Genomic DNA, 16,471 nt, shown 5'->3' on the forward strand with positions numbered 1-16,471 from the left:
TTGCCCTGTGTGTCGGGTAAAGTTTCTATTTGAATATTTATTATTTATTAAGAGCAACGAAATATCTCACCGCAATATTCCCTACATTATTATAAAATTTAAACAGATATTTATGGGATTCACAAGGCCGTTGCATTGTAAAATTTTGTATATCGTTGCCTTAATATAGAAAGGCCCTATCTCACAACGTCGCTGAAATGCACAAAGCCGTAACTAATTAAAATCTTTTATTGCATAAAACGATATGAGGCCACATAATTCGATCAAATGCATCATAATCAATTAAAACGTAAATTTTCGATTTTTAGTTAGTTACGACTTTTTGTAAATCAGCGACGATGTCAGATAGGGCCTTTCTATATTAAGGTAACGATATGTAAAGTAACGCTTAGAAGACAGCAACTAAATATATCTTTTCTATCAGTTTAAAAGCAATTTGGTCTAGTAATAAATTCCTAAAACCACTTCAACCATTATTTTACGTTGAAAATTTTTAAGACTTAAACACATAAATACAAACGCTTAACACGTCTTGTCAATCCTTTAATTGTATTTAAATAAATAATGTTCTGTTCGCTTTGCAAAAAACTTGTACAAGTTGGTACCAATTGTTACCAACTCGAGTTCGTTTGGCCAAAAAACTAATAAAACTTGCAAGGATAGCAGAATTTTGACATTTCATTTGGAGGGGACGTTGCAAATTCGTTAAATTTAAAAATGTACAATCTTGGCGCGATTTATTAATGAAAGAAGTATATAAATATCTGTTTATTCAATTAATTTAATTAATTCCAAAGATTTCAAAGGTACTCTAATGAAAAAGCTGTATTCGTAATCGGGACGAAGTCGACACCACTGTCGATATAGGGAATCCGACAGTGACTACCATAAAGAAATTCAAGCGTATGTTGAAGAAAGTCAGAATAAGAAGAAATATACGTATATGTCCTCCATTGTTTTCCATTAAAAAAAAAAAATATTAGTTCGAAATGCAACCGTGGACGCCAGCTGGCACTGAAGCTTGCAAATTCCTGTTCGCGCTAAACTTAGTAAGTTTCTCTATTTGGGAGAGTAAGTTTTATTCTCTGAATTTTGTTACTGGCTAATTCTTACTTGCTTTTCCAAACGAACACAACTAATATCTATTTACACCTTTTCTTGTTCTAGATACACATCTATCAAAAAAGGGCATCAAATACTTTTGATTTTGATAAATGTTCTGTCTCTAAGAAGGAATTAGTTACTATTTCATGCCACCCCTGAACTTCAAATGATTTTTATGGGAAACTTTTCATATCAGAAATACAATCGGAAGTTTGCCTTTCCACTTCTTATTTGGACGTTGATCGCATTAGGTATTGAAACCGATCCTCAACGGTTGGTACCACACACCTCTTATCATTCGTTTTTTGCTAACAAATTCACCCCAATTTTTTTCATCAGCCCATAGTGAACTACACGGAAGGGAAAAGCGAAAAGTGAACGATTTTGTGCGAAAATGAAAGTCATGATAAGGCTGATAGTTAATGCCATTCTTTTCAAGATAAACTGATGTACATATCTGTGTTCATATGGAAAAGTAGCTTATGTCGAAAGGCTGGCTTTAGTATAATGCGGCATTCCCTTTACTCTTTAAACGGCAAGGAATTTTTTGATGAGACTTAACAAGAATATTCACTTGCTGGTAGCGGAAGTACTTCTTGCACGTTTATTTGCCAAAAGTTCTACAACAGCTCAGCGCCAGTGAGTCATTCGCAATCGTATGCTGCGAATGCCGATTTATAATAAAGCCAGCCTTTCGACATAAGCTACTTTTTCATACGAACACAGATATGTTCATCAGTACATTTAACCGAGTTCTATCTACAAAGTTTACATACCATGTGTTTACATACACTATTACTATTACTTTTCATCTCTCATTTGTTTATGATCTTTGATGATTCCCACATTTTACTATACAATGTGATACAAGCTTGCAAATTACATGCGCAAATTAAAGTGGCATATTTGCGAAAAGTATTTTTAATGTATTAAAAATAAATATTCCTCCCTAACTAATACGTTGCAGCCACTTATGTTGCTTTCAACGCAGCAGTTGCCGCACGAGTTGCAATGCAATGGATTTTTCTGAGGTTCTTTTTTCCCTGTTTCATGTTTTGGTGTTAATTCTTACTTCGATCATGCCACGCACGAAAATTTTTGCGTAAACATGAAATTTATGTTTATCTTTTTTTCACTAACTGAGACTCTGCCCCACTGAGTGGCAGACTTGTTGGGCTGCCAAATGCTGTTGGTGTTGGCGGTGCTGGTGGCATATGCAGTTTGCGGATGTACATGCATATGCGATGTACAAATGTACATTCATACACTTAGGCCCAAAAATATCCCTTCCCCGACATACCCAAAGAGGTGCGTGCATATACAAAAATATACTGTGAATGATTCATAGCAACGTTTTCACTTTTATTTTTCGTCAGATTGGCTGACTTGCAGCAGTGCATTTTTCTTTGGCATGAAATAAGAGAAAATGTGGCAAAAAGGTGCAGACGCGTAGGCTAAAAATAAATTCTTAACTTGAATGTATGCACGCGTATGTACATATGTACATACATATTTATGAATTATTCTACAAATAGAAATCAAGCAACATTAATATAATGTCAATATGATTTCAGTTCATTTTGGCTAGTAAATAATATTGCCTTTTTGAATTTTAAGTTTGAGTTATGTGAATTTGCATATACATATACATACATATGCGCAAATCTAACGAGTTGTTACATTTTTCGGCATAAACGTGTTTTTGATCGAAAATGGTGGCACACTCATGTTAGACAATGCATTATCTTCCGTTTTGCGGTGAAATTGTATTTAAATGAAAACTTAAAAAATATTGTAGTAAACAAAGTAAAACTCGTGCTCATACACGCGTAGTTATAGGCCCCGTAGCACCATACACAGTCAGCTACCACGTTTACTCGCACGCCTCAACTTAAAAGTCATATAATTTAAAAGCAATTAAATATTGGCGTGGAAGATTTTTATACAGTATTCCTTATACACATACATACATATGTACATATATACGTATTATTTTCTTCGTGTATATAAAAATTTTGGAATGAATTTCGAGTGTGTCAATAAAAGTTGAGGTATCTGAAATTATTTCAATAAAAAAAATTGTAAAATTTCAAAAATTACACAATAGCTGCTGACATCTTTTTTAATTAGGTGGCACCCTCTTGAAACTTCACAGATATAAACATTCTATTTGAAAACTTCCCAAAGTTATTAAAAACAATAATAATTTTTTCAAGTGACAATGAAAAATAGAATTTAATTCAGCCAGTTGATTGGTAACGCATTTATTTCCAAAGTACGGTAGAATTTTTTTTTTTATATGGAAGAAAACGCGTGACACTGTCAGCAAGAAAAATGTTAAAAATCAGCGGGATGTTTTACCAACTTAAAAATTTCATTTTATTATACCAAAATTAAGTGGGCTACATCATGATGCAAAAAAGAAGGTAGTTCCATTTAATGACATTCGTTGTTGTTGTTAACCATTTGCTTTTAATAAAATTATGACATTTCATCAAATTCATGCTACCAGATCACTAAAAGGTTTTTTGTTTTAGCAGAAGTTTTTATCCAGGGTTGCCAAGATTTGCATTTGAAAAAGCACTAAAACCCAAGAAAAATCGGGTTTTTTCTCTAAAAAAGCACCAACTTTTTATTGGAGGATTTCATGGACTTTGTATGCATGAAAAATTGTATTGTAGTGATGCAGATTCAAATTGATAAAAACCATTGTTTTTTGCTCGACGATTTTTGTAAAGTTGCTTACAAACTTACAATTGCTATAAGTTTTGCCGCCCTTTTTTAAGATTTACAGATTTGGTGTCTTCAAACTGAAAATAAAAGCACCAAAAAAACGCACCAAGCACTAAACCCAAAAAATTTCGCCTTTTGAATAAAGAAAAGCAATAAAATTGAGTGCCAAAAGCACCAAGTTGCCCAACACTGGTTTTATCAGTCCATTCAAAGATGTGGAATATGATGGACTTGAAAATTGTGCCGGCTACACGTTTTCGAAATTGGGCTTGACGAACTAGGGCTCAGAACACATGAAGAAAGTGATCAAAATTATACTTATGTTAATTGTTTTTTCGGACGGCCGTCTGTACAAGCCGATTTCAAGTTTTTTGCACACATTAGAAATTTTAAATTCAAAATTTGTTGAAGTTAATGGTGATACCACAAACCACAAAGCCTAAGTTTTGGCAAAATCTGATGGGAAATTTAAAAGTAATTTTGGACCAATTTATATAGTGCAAGTGCAAAGTGCAAGGCCGTTGATAATACTCACAATTTATGAAACTTCATAAAATTTTATTATCCGTCAAAAGTTGTTTATTGAAACTACCTACTTTTTTGTATCATGGGCTACATTGTATACCGAAGCTTTTTCTAAAGATTGCGATTAAAAAGTTTGAAATTTTGGTTAAACTTTGCAAAATTTTTATAATTTTTGCACAATATTTGAAATTTGTCTTCCAATGGTTTCATTTAGAGCAATGAGCTATGCTTTTATAAAAAAAAAAATTACATAAAAATATTCAAAACTTAACAACCCTATTAATTGATCCAACATGGTGTGTTCATAAGTAAACTTAAGTGAAGAAAACCTGCTTACTCCGAATTTTCAAATGACACTCAAAATCTGCACTTTTGACCAAAACCCGTTTTTTCGTGGGTTGATTAATAGTTCAATCCTCTTTTTCTACTCATCCAACAACCAAGTTTTATAAGACAGTGGAAAGAGGACATTTGGTTGTTTAAAAAAGTATCTACATACATATATCCATAAAGTTAACAGTGTCTGAGTAATAAATTTTCTAAATGTTTAATTATATTCAGATTTTAAAGGCTTATTTTGTTTAACAGCGTATAAAAATCATTACTTGAATTTAAAGAGCAATCAATTTTCTCTCTGTTCCTTTACTCATTCAGTTTACATCATTTAGTCAGAAGTCGCTCACGTACTCACATTTATAATATCGTCACTAATATTTTGCGGACTAAATGTGACTATTTCTGAGTAAAGAGCTGTTTTCAGTTCTCAAGAAAAACTAAAAATTCATATAAAATGACGCACAAGAAACTAGTATGTATTCTGTTTAATCTTTGCTTTAAGTCTAATTCTCAGTCTTTTTTTTATGTCATAAACGCCGTTGTGCTATTATAGAGCTTCCAAGGTCTTGTTGCACTAATTAATCAGTCTAATAAATAAAATAAAATGAAATGGAAAAGAAATTTACTTATATCAAAATTTCTTAAATCAGTATGCAAAGGGCTCATTCCTGTTCTGTGAAAACGTGACGTAAAATTACGTTTCTGTGTTGAAATTAAATTATTTGTCAAAAAGTTTTCACAGTGAAAAGTTTTTTTTCCCCAAAATTTGTGGCTATTTTGCTATAAAAAAATCCTTGTGATAAAGAATATCAGTGTTTTTAACTTACAAAAATTTACCAAAGAAAAGTAAGTGGTAAAGTGTAAAAATAAATCTTTCATTGAGTTTGAATTTTTTAATTTTCACTTCACCATTTCATAGAACGAGAAATGGCGAACAGCTCTCTAGAAAAAATGCTCCTATATTTTTTTATTCAAGAAAATTTACAACAGTCGATACGTTTTTCAAGCAACAGAAATAATGAAAAATATTTCTTGTGATTTTTCTTGAGAACTGCAGACAGCCCTTAGATCCTGTAAACCAGACTACATAGTACAGGAACAGACTTCCAACCATATACATAAGCCACTTATAGATACATATGTACATACATCTATATATAAAATTTGCTCAGGTTTGATATATAAAGTGAAATTTTTAGCAAAAAATAGATTTCGGCGAACTTTCTTTCTAGGTCTTTCCCAAACCTAGGACGCATTTTGCTTAGAGTTGAGATGAAGTTGATAGATGTTTCCCGAAATGCACAAAAATTTAAAATTTTTTGCATTCTTGCGCCGTGTACAAAAACTTCGGTTTCGCCCGAACTTAAACTTTACTTGTTTGTTTTATATTTATTTATTTTAGTTTTTGTATCTGCTTATCAAGCCACTCAGCATTTCTACTTACCGTAAAGCTCAATTGTTTTGAACATTTGCAAATTGTCACATTTTCTTGTGTATTTATTTTTTTGCCCAATTTATAAAGCAAACAAAAAGCAAGAACAATTAAATGTAACGCTTTAATGTTGTTGCAACGTGTGCCTACAACAACCGGATGTGTGTGCAACAAAAAACAAAAAAAAAAAAACAAAATAATTTTCAAGAAATTCTTAAAAATAGTAAAGAACGTGGTAAATAATACTTGGAGATTTTCTGCTTAGTTTTTAAAATTTTTGTAAGCTCCAAATGTTTAAGTATGTATGTACATATGAATGTACTTTTAAATTCGCTCATATTTCTTGGATTGCAGCGTTTTACGGTTTGCCTCTAGTGTCAATTTATGCCACTCGCACATATACACATCCATACATATGTTTGTTTGTATGTCTGCATACTTTTGCCGGAAATGCGACCGGAAGTCACTAAGAATTTATGGCAAGCGACGCATAAAGGCCTAATATTACAAAAGTGGGTCGTTGCGTTGGTGGCAATGCGGCTCAACAACTTTGCTTAGCTCGGCTTGTTTTTTTTTGGCTGCATTAAATGCAGCACAAAATATCGAAAATGCAAAGCGAGCTAGTAAAATGTGATTCAAATAAAATAGAACACGATTTTTAATTTTTTTTTTATCACTATGAAATTTTGAATACCTAAATACTTTTATTTAATCTAAAAAAAAAAGCAAAATATATGCCATATGCGCTTGAATATGAGTAGATGAATAAAGTAGTTCGTTTATTTTCGTAATTTTTTTATCTGACGAATTCGCTCTTTTTTCACGAAATATTCTATCAGAATATAAGTCTAAGCTACACACACTAGCCGACAAATAAAAGTGCACACCTTGTTCTAATATAACATTCACAATTATTTTCATGAACAATTTTTTGCTTTAATTATTTATGAAAACATAACATAAATCATACAAATCAAAGTTTCACACTTTTTTTTATACAAAACACAAAAATTCAAAAAATTGTTATCAAAGTTTTCAACTTTTTATTCAGAATTTTTAGAAAATGTTCGAGTATGCAGTTTCGTAGCCCCTTACATTTTAGTCTAATTAAGTTCAAGTTTTCAAATGGCTAAAAAATTACGTTGATTTTTGAGAATTTTTTTTCGATGACGAATTTTTGCACATTTTTCCATATAAGCATGAATTTCGTATGAAATAAAATGCGGGTGACCGTTAGCAAGAAAACTTAAAAAAAAAATCAAAAGTTTTTTTAAATTGCACTTGTTATATAAAAAAAAACCAAAAGCAGTCTTTGAAAAAAACGCGATTTTTTAGCAGGTTGAAACTTGCACTTCATTCGACTAAAATTTAATGGGCTACAAAACTGCATACTCGAAAATTTCTAGAAATTCTGAATAAAAAATTGAAAATTTTGATGACAATTTTTTGAATTTTTGTGTACTTTATATAAAGTGTGAAACTTTGATGTATCTGGTTTAAATTATAGAATGAACCATATTTTCATAAATACTAATGCTAAAAAAATTTCATGAAAATACACGTGAATATGTACTATATTAGAACAAGGTGTACACTTTCATTTGTCGCCTAGTGTGTGTACATATGTATGTAGCTTAGACTTATATTCTCTCACGTACATAAATATAATATCAATTAATTTATTCAATAGTTTTAACGAGAATAATTACACATCACCCACACCTATCATCAGCCATATATGTATCTACATATATGTAAGTTAAACAAAAAAAAGTACACCGAAAAATTCCCACCAAACCACTATTTAACGCTTTTAAGCATATTTGCATTAATTAACTAAAAATTATAGTGAAATCGGTAAAAATTACGAAAAATGGAAACTTGTTATAACTGAAAATGATCGAAAATAATCATGCTGTCTTGCCATTTTCTCAGCTCTAACGCCAACGCAACCCTAAATTATAGTGCATATGTGCATACATAGATATGTATATATGTGTATGAATGCAGCTACCCCGCAGGAAATTCCATTGTTTCGAAAATAAGTTTTTTAAATGAGAAACTTTCAAAACTAAGTAACAGTATAGAACAAAAATAAGCAGATTTCTTTGATTTGACTACCACAAGATAATTTTATAATAAAAGATATCATACCCTGAGTTTACAAAAATGAATCAAATTTGAAAAAAATTTTAATCAAAATTTTGATTCTCAGCAAACTGCAAACCGGTTTTCAACCGACCCGGTTTTTGAACTACTCCAAAGCAAGGTTCGGTTCGGTTCAGAATAAAAATCCACTTAAGCATTTTTCAATTTTTTTAGCCCGTGTGGTAAAACTGCTGAAATGTATTCGTTTGATGGGAACTCCGTGAGTTGGCCTACGTAGTTAAGAACCTATCCAAATTGGCACTTTCAGCCCTAAGGCACGATTTTGAGCGTAAATTCAAAAGTTACAAGTATGCAGTTTTTGTCTACTCCACTAGACTTATGACTCGTTGAAACCTTAAAAAAGTTTATTTAGAAAATAATAATTTAAAGCAAGCCACTTAAATAATACTCCATTTTGGCATCAGTTCTTCAATCATGGACGTAGAGACGATCTTTTCAATTTAACATCCGCATTTTGCTCTGTGTATATTTTACAAGCTTATATTAAGTTTCACCTGTGTGTAATCAAATCTTGCAATCAATTTTGAAACAAATTCCCGATAAGGCAATGACTTCAAACTTAGCTCAGAAACCGATGACAATACAATATGAAAGAGGAATTAATCCGTTAGGTGGCGCAGGTGTCGAGACATTTGAAGAACCCGTATTTATGGTTCCTTACGGTTCATATTTGGATTGAATATTACTTACATGAAAAGGAATAACACCACAACAAATGTTGCCCGATATATGGCTTAGTAGTTGAGATATTTGGGCTAAGTGTGCAGTTATTTCTAATATTTTTCCTAGAGGGTATTACATTACTTCACAGCGTGTCATAATTTATTCAATGTTTAAGACAAACTTCATAATCATAATTCACATGCTATTTTATATGTATCAGCTATTAAAATTACTCATTATAAATAAAATTTCAATTCAATACACCAGCATACAAAAGTTTCTAGAAAATACATACATATGTATTTGCATTTTTTAACTATATGTAGTCATACATATGTTAATTAGCTGCACAGCGTGATTTTCATACAGAGAACAGCTAAATATTTCCAAAAAACATACAGATTTGCAGTTGAAGTTATTGAGTAGGACGGTTCACAACTCCTATAGGCTTTTGCTGATAATTTTGTGGTGAGAGTAGCAGTCTCTTCATACGGCCTTTTAAAAGACGGGGGCGTACTGCATACTTGTGTACCTCATTTGTTAAGTTAAGTATCCAGCTCTCAGGAAAAGCAAAAACTTCGTATAAAAAACGCTAAAGAAATGACGAAGAAATTTTTTTTGTTAAATTTCCTTAAGGCAGTACGCAATTCATAAGAAATTTGCTACGCTTTCTACTACGGTTTTCTAAAGTTTTTTTTTGTGTAAAAAGAGCACAATACAACCCATGTATGCAACCGAAATATATGCCCGTTCCATTATTTCGTGAGGCAAGAGTGAGACAACAGGCTGTGAAATATCAGATGTCAAAATTCCTTGGACACACACACGAAATAGTGGCAATATAAATAAAAGTTTCAAACTTTGAGAACATAATTTAGAAAAATTCATCAAATTTTCATCAAAACTTCAAATTTTGTAATTAAAATTTTTTAGGAAAATGTCGAGTATGCTGTTTTATAGCCCATTTAATTTTAGTATAATAAAGTGCACGTTTCAAGGACCTCAAAATTCTGGTTGATTTTTGACAGTATCTTTCCTTACGATGCTGATAATGATTGAAAACATTAAAATACAAATAAGTAAAACATAATTTACAAACATGAAAAAAAAATTATAAAAAATATAAATTAAATTTATAAAAAACATAATTACAAACAAAAGAGAAAATATAAACTAAAAACGAATATTAAAAAAAAACTAAACAACTAAACTAAAACCAAAAACTAAATATTTTTAATAATATTTTAAAAAGGTAAAAAATAACTAAAAAAGATAAAAAAAAAATTTTAAAATAAAAAAAAAAGAAAACTAAAAAAAAAAACCAAAAAAAAAAAAAAAAAAAAAAAAAAAAAATTGTATAAGAACAAAAAATTAAATGAAACAGAAAAAAATCAAACAAAAAAGGAATAAGAAATCAAATAAAATAAAAAGAAATCAATTAAAACAAATAAAAAAAAACCAAAAAGAAAAAAAAAACAAAAACAAATAAAAGTTAAAAAAGGAAAATGAATTTAAGAAAAAAAAAAAATTTAAAAATTATGATTTAAAAATAAAAGCAAATAAGTAAAAAAGAAAAAATAAAAAAAATAATATAGGAAGGTGATTGGCATCCATTCAAATTCTCTTAAACCTTCGACTTGCTTTGATTTGTTTAAACAGTTTAGAGAAGTTCAACCCAAAGCTTTTTTGCTTCAAATATGTACATATATTGTTCCACGACTTTCATAAGCTCTAAGCGTAGATACGAGTTTGTCAACGACGTTTTTCCGCGTTTTACAGCCGCTTTCTTCACGATCCATTTAAGTGAATAAAGATAACATACGCTGGGGAGTTGAGGGTTAAGTTCAAAAAAAAAAAAAATTATTTTCACTTAAATTGCTTTACTACTACAAAGTGGAGCAAAATTAATTATCCAATGTTGTTTTTGAATAACTTTTTTACTAAATAAAACGAACTATTTTGAGTGATGGAAATCTTTTTTTGAGCCTTTAACATTTTTTCTGTTAAGTGGAAAAGATGATATCCGATGATATATTTTCGGACTTTCCGCAAGATTTCCAGTGATAACTGTTCGCTTTCAAGTAGCCCCAAAGAAAGAAGTGATTAAGAAGAAGGCTGATTAATTTTGCGCCACCCTGTATTTCCTATTATACTTATGTACATATATATCTTTTCTTGAGTTCTACCTTTTCATAATTTTTAGAAACATTGATTACCTTTGAACAACAACTAAATAATTTGCCAATTAGTTGACTGATCTCGTTGCCAAAAACAAAAAAAAAGAAACAGCGAGCGTTTGGCGATGAATGAGCGGCATTAAAAAGCTAAAATGAAAATTTCAGTTCGAATAAAATCTTTACAAACCAATGAATGCCAAACTAAATAAATATAAATATATTTAGCATGAAAAGTGTCATTGACTTTCTAAAATATCCACGCGTTATAAATATTTTCATTCTTGGGGCCATGTATGTATGTACGTATGTATGTATGTACAAACAACAAAAAGGCCAATGTGCGCTCATACGCATGAGATTCACAAAATTTTTTTAATGAATCAAATTTAGTTAATGAATGAATTAAAACAAAAAAAAAAACAGAATAGTGAAGTGTTTGTGTTCAAGTCTCTCATTACCGTCTGGCAGTCGTTCAATTTCGTCCACAAATAAAACGCAAATATACAATACTTTTTAGTGCATCATAAAAAAAAAAAATTCTGCCCAGTTAGTGAGATGTTTTCTAAAAATTGTTTGTTGTGGTCAACCTTGTAACAATTTACACACGCGTCTAGTATACAATGTATTATGTTGGCACCTCGCTTTATTTATGTACATACATATGTACGTACTTAGTTACATTCGTGTGTACTTTTTATTTTCGGCTTTAGTTTTGTGCAAATTTTCTCAATGAATAATTGTTTTATAAATACAGCATACAATTGCTTGTGGTGTTTACGAAACATTCGATTCGATATTGAATGATATTGGAATTTTCGAATTTTATTCAGGAGCTTTTGAGATGAAAATACATACCTAGAGGGAAAGTAGTATTAGGTTTAGGTTTGATAAAATGGGGTTAAATTGAGGTATTTCCACAACAAGGTTTTTTTTTTTTCATTAACTTAACCAGACAACAACAAACGACGTACTGAGAAAATTTTTAGATGAAACAAAACCGCTGTAAAAATTCGGCCTCAAACAGTGTGACATGACACCAGTGCTCATTTACTCCCATATAAAAAAATGTTCGTACATATTTTGTATCGAGAAAAAGCGTAACACCTTCAGCAAATAAAATTTCAAAAATCAACTCGAATTCTTAGCTGCTTGAAATTTGCCAATAGTGAATAGGCTATAAAACTGCAAACCAAAATTTTTTTTCTAGAACTTCCGATTCAAAAGTTTGAAATTTTCATGATTTTTTTTTTTGAAATTTGGCAATTTTTTTATAAATCTTGTACAAGGTCTGAAACTTTGAGTTGCATGGTTTTCCTAGTAGTATAAACTATATTTTTATGACAAAAAAAAAATTAAAAATAAATGATCAAAGGTAGTGTCTCTAATTATGTGGCCATCACTGTATATACTTGTATGGTAAGTTTATTGCCATGCATACCGTTTTCTACCTCCGGTCTGGAATCCACGTGAAGTAAAATTGAGCTACATACATATGTATTTCTTATAGAGATCGGCTTTATAACGATTCGGTTACCAGATTCTTCACTCCCCACAGTGTTCTATTTTTGAAAAAAAAAAATCAAATATCTCTAGAACGAGAAGAGATAGTGAAAGAAATCTACCTTGAAATATAGGTTTGGAATTTTTGCTATATTGTACTGAAATCAGTCTGCAATAAGTTTTAAATACATATTTTTGTGTTCTGGTGTCAAGTGATCCATTTACTTGGTTACGAAAAAAAAAATGCATTCATTTTTTGCCAAGTTCATCGCATGCGGTTTTTAGGTCGAAAAACAAAAAATTTCGTTCAAAAAATGTCCTTCAAAAGTAAAATTTTTGTTTATTTGCCTTTTTACCTAAAACAGCTTTTGTAATGAATTAAAAAAGAAATTAAATGCGTTGTTTGGTTCTTGCAACCACGGAAATGGATATACTAGTTTCAGCACAAAAAGGAAAAAAAATAAAGCCTTCGATATTTGAAGGCCATTTTGAAGATCAGAAGAGATTATCATTCCATCTCAAAAGCTTTAAAATACCAGTAGATTTATTTCGCTTTGCTTCTCGTTCTTGAGATATTTTGTTCCTTTTTTTCTAAAATAGAACACTGTGCGCCCTTCGTAATACAAAGGTGAAGCCTTAGCCTGAGAAAAGCTGATTGATATTTTAAGCTGGAGTGGCGTATTTTTGTTGGACTATTTCTTGCTTGAAATTCTTATAATCAAGTTTCTTGCAGACCCAAAGAACTTACCATAACGTTCTGTAATTCCCAGGATAAAGCTAAACATTTTACTAGGGTTCTCTAATTCGACTAAGACTGAGGTTCCACTGATCACAAAACGTCTCTGTTAAGCAAAGCTCGACATATCTTGTCATCTTAATTTTTTCACGTCTGGTAGGTTCTTGAGATCTCTCATTGGAGGTACATATGTGACTAAGTTAATCTGGTAATTCATGTCTCTACTCTACGATCGCTTAATTTACAGCTGGCTTCACATATTCGAAAGAGTTTTGTTATTATTTTAGCGTCAGCTACTCATGTACATATATCTCCTCTGTCATTTTTGTAAAAGCAGAAGTTAGTTTCTTTCGCTGTTAGAAAATGGTTTGTGTTGTCTTTTTGGGCCGGATTTTTTCTCTTTGTTATTTTTATTTTTTTGCCGGTCGCTTACCAACTTATAAAATTTATTGTGTGCACATAAAACTTTGCTACTTTCAGAGTTTTGATATACACAAAGATGGAGCGCAATCCTAGAGAGAGAATACGCCATCCGCCTGGCCTACGCGGCCGTGCGATTGGCCTCTTTTACCGTAATCTATCGAAGAGGAAGCGTCCTAAGCCGGAAACGCCAGCTATTCGACTGGGACCGTGCGTGAGTGTGCCACAAACTGTGCTGGCGAAGGTGGAAGAAAGCTTACGGAAATTTGAGCAAAGTTGCGAAGATGAGCAAGTTTTGAAAGATTTTGAAGCACAATTTCGACATTTACTGTGCGCCGATTTTGAGGAATTCATTTTGAGTACAAAATCGTCCAACTATGAACTGATGAACAATGAATTACAGAATCAACGCTACAAATCGGAGGTTTTGGCCAAGGAACGTGATACAGACTTTCAGCAACGATATGAGCAGCGCCTCAAATTGCCCGCCATGAAGCAAAATGAACGTATATTGGAAGCGATCAAGGCAAATCAAGTATTGCTGATCGTTGGCAGTACGGGTTGTGGTAAGACTACGCAGGTGCCACAACTAATTTTGGATGATTACATCTTCAATAATCGTGGCTCACAGTGTCATGTGGTGTGCACGCAGCCGCGTCGTATTTCGGCGGTTACGGTTGCTGAGCGCGTGGCCTACGAAAGGTTGGAGAAATTGGGCGTATCGGTGGGCTATCAAATACGCTTGGAAAGCGAAATGCCGCGTGATAGTGGCTCCATTTTGTATTGCACCACGGGGGTGCTTTTGCAAAAGTTGCAGTCCGATCCGCTGATGAGCGCAGTGAGCGCGGTAATTATCGACGAGATACACGAACGTGGCGTGGAGACCGACTTGTTGTTGGCGTTGTTCAAGTTTATATTGCCACATCGACCCGAATTGAAGGTTATACTCATGAGTGCTACTGTCTCAGAGCACGAATTCAGCGCTTACTTCAATAATTGCTGTACGATAAACATTGAAGGCACCATGTTTCCGGTTAAGGTGAATTACCTTGAAGATATTATACAAGAAACTGGTTACACACGTTTTCGCAACAATCCACACGAGTTCGCGAGGAATAAGCCACGACATCAAGCCAATCAACTTGACCGCCAGAGCGCTGCAAATTTCGATTACAACGCAATGATTGAACCATATCTGCGACATATCAGAAACCAATACGATGCACAGGTGTTACAGGCATTGCGTTGCACCGACTCGGAGGGTTGCGAGAATCTACAATTTCTAGAGCATTTAATTTTCTACATTTGTGATACAAAACCACCTGGCGCGATTTTGGTTTTCTTGCCAGGCTACGATAAGATCTCCAAATTGAATACCATACTGCAAAATCCCACCTCACTGGTTGGTCAGCGTTATTCGCGTAAGATACAGGTGTATCCGTTGCATTCGATGATGCCAACCATGTTCCAAAAGAATGTGTTCCAACCGCCACCGCCCGGCATGCGCAAGGTTATACTCTCCACCACAGTGGCTGAGACTTCCGTCACAATTGACGATGTTGTCTATGTGATTAACAGCGGACGCATGAAGACGAATAATTATAATGTGGAAGCCAATTTGCAGATGCTCGAAGAGACTTGGGTGACAAAAGCCAATACACAGCAACGCAAAGGTCGTGCTGGTCGCGTGCAACCAGGCATTTGCTATAATCTCTTTAGTCGCGCGCGTGAGCGAACAATGATCGACCAAATAGTGCCCGAAATATTGCGCTGCAAATTGGAATCCACAATATTAAATTTGAAAATGTTGCATGTAAAAGATGTACATCACTTTTTGAGTACGCTGATATCGCCGCCCGACAAGCAGGCTATTGTAAATGGCATTAATTTGCTGAAACGCATCAATGCGCTGGACGTCGAAGGCACGTTAACACCACTGGGAATGCATTTGGCACGTTTGCCCGTCGATCCACAAATTGGCAAAATGCTTGTAATGTCGGCACTGTTTCGCTGCTTGGATCCTATCAGCTCGGTAGCTGCGGGACTCTCATTCAAGTCGCCCTTTTATGTACCGCTCGGCAAGGAGAAAGATGTTGATCGCATCAGACGTCATCTCTCGGCCAACCAGCGCAGTGATCATCTGATGATCGACAATGTGGTGCTCAATTATCGTGAAGCACTGGAGGATAATTGTGAACGCGATTTTTGCTATAACAACTTTTTAAGTCTCGGCACTCTGCAACAGTTGGAGCAGATGAAGAAACAATTTGCTAGTTTACTACGCGCATCCAGCTTCACAGATTCTGGCCATTGCAGTGCCAAATCTTCAAATGAAAATTCCAGGAATATTCCTCTATTACGGGCCATTATCGCCGCTGGTCTCTACCCGAATATGGCATTTTTGAGCAAGGTGCGTCGCACTAGAAATCACGTCAATGCCATACAGCATCTCACCACACCAGAAGAGCGTCGCGTCAATTTCCACCCCTGCTCGGTGAATAGCAATGAGGCCTCATTTGATTCTCACTATTTCGTCTACTTCCAAAAGCAGAAATCGAGTAGTCTTTATCTGCTGGATGCTACCATGGTCTTTCCCATGGCCTTAATCATATTTGGTGATGGTGTCGAGACGGGCTATACCGAAAATAAAATATTTTACATTTCAGTAGCACGCAC

At 33.3% G+C, this 16,471-nt stretch overlaps 2 protein-coding genes across 2 annotated transcripts in view; both read left to right on the plus strand.

The window, feature by feature from the left end:
• Positions 1–16,471, plus strand: part of LOC118746589 (eukaryotic translation initiation factor 5B) — a 135,015-nt gene that overhangs the window by 6,249 nt on the left and 112,295 nt on the right. The window lies entirely within an intron of this gene.
• LOC118746590 (ATP-dependent DNA/RNA helicase DHX36) overlaps positions 1–16,471 on the plus strand; it is a 48,598-nt gene that overhangs the window by 1,170 nt on the left and 30,957 nt on the right. The window contains exon 3 of the mRNA XM_036480429.1: positions 13,856–16,454. Within this exon, the coding sequence (XP_036336322.1) occupies positions 13,875–16,454 (2,580 nt within the window). The 5' untranslated portion in view covers positions 13,856–13,874. The remainder of the gene's footprint in view (positions 1–13,855; positions 16,455–16,471) is intronic.

The sequence above is a fragment of the Rhagoletis pomonella genome, unplaced genomic scaffold (assembly GCF_013731165.1).
Source record: "Rhagoletis pomonella isolate Grant_MI unplaced genomic scaffold, Rhpom_1.0 Rhpom_scaffold_00011, whole genome shotgun sequence".
NCBI lineage: Eukaryota > Metazoa > Arthropoda > Insecta > Diptera > Tephritidae > Rhagoletis > Rhagoletis pomonella.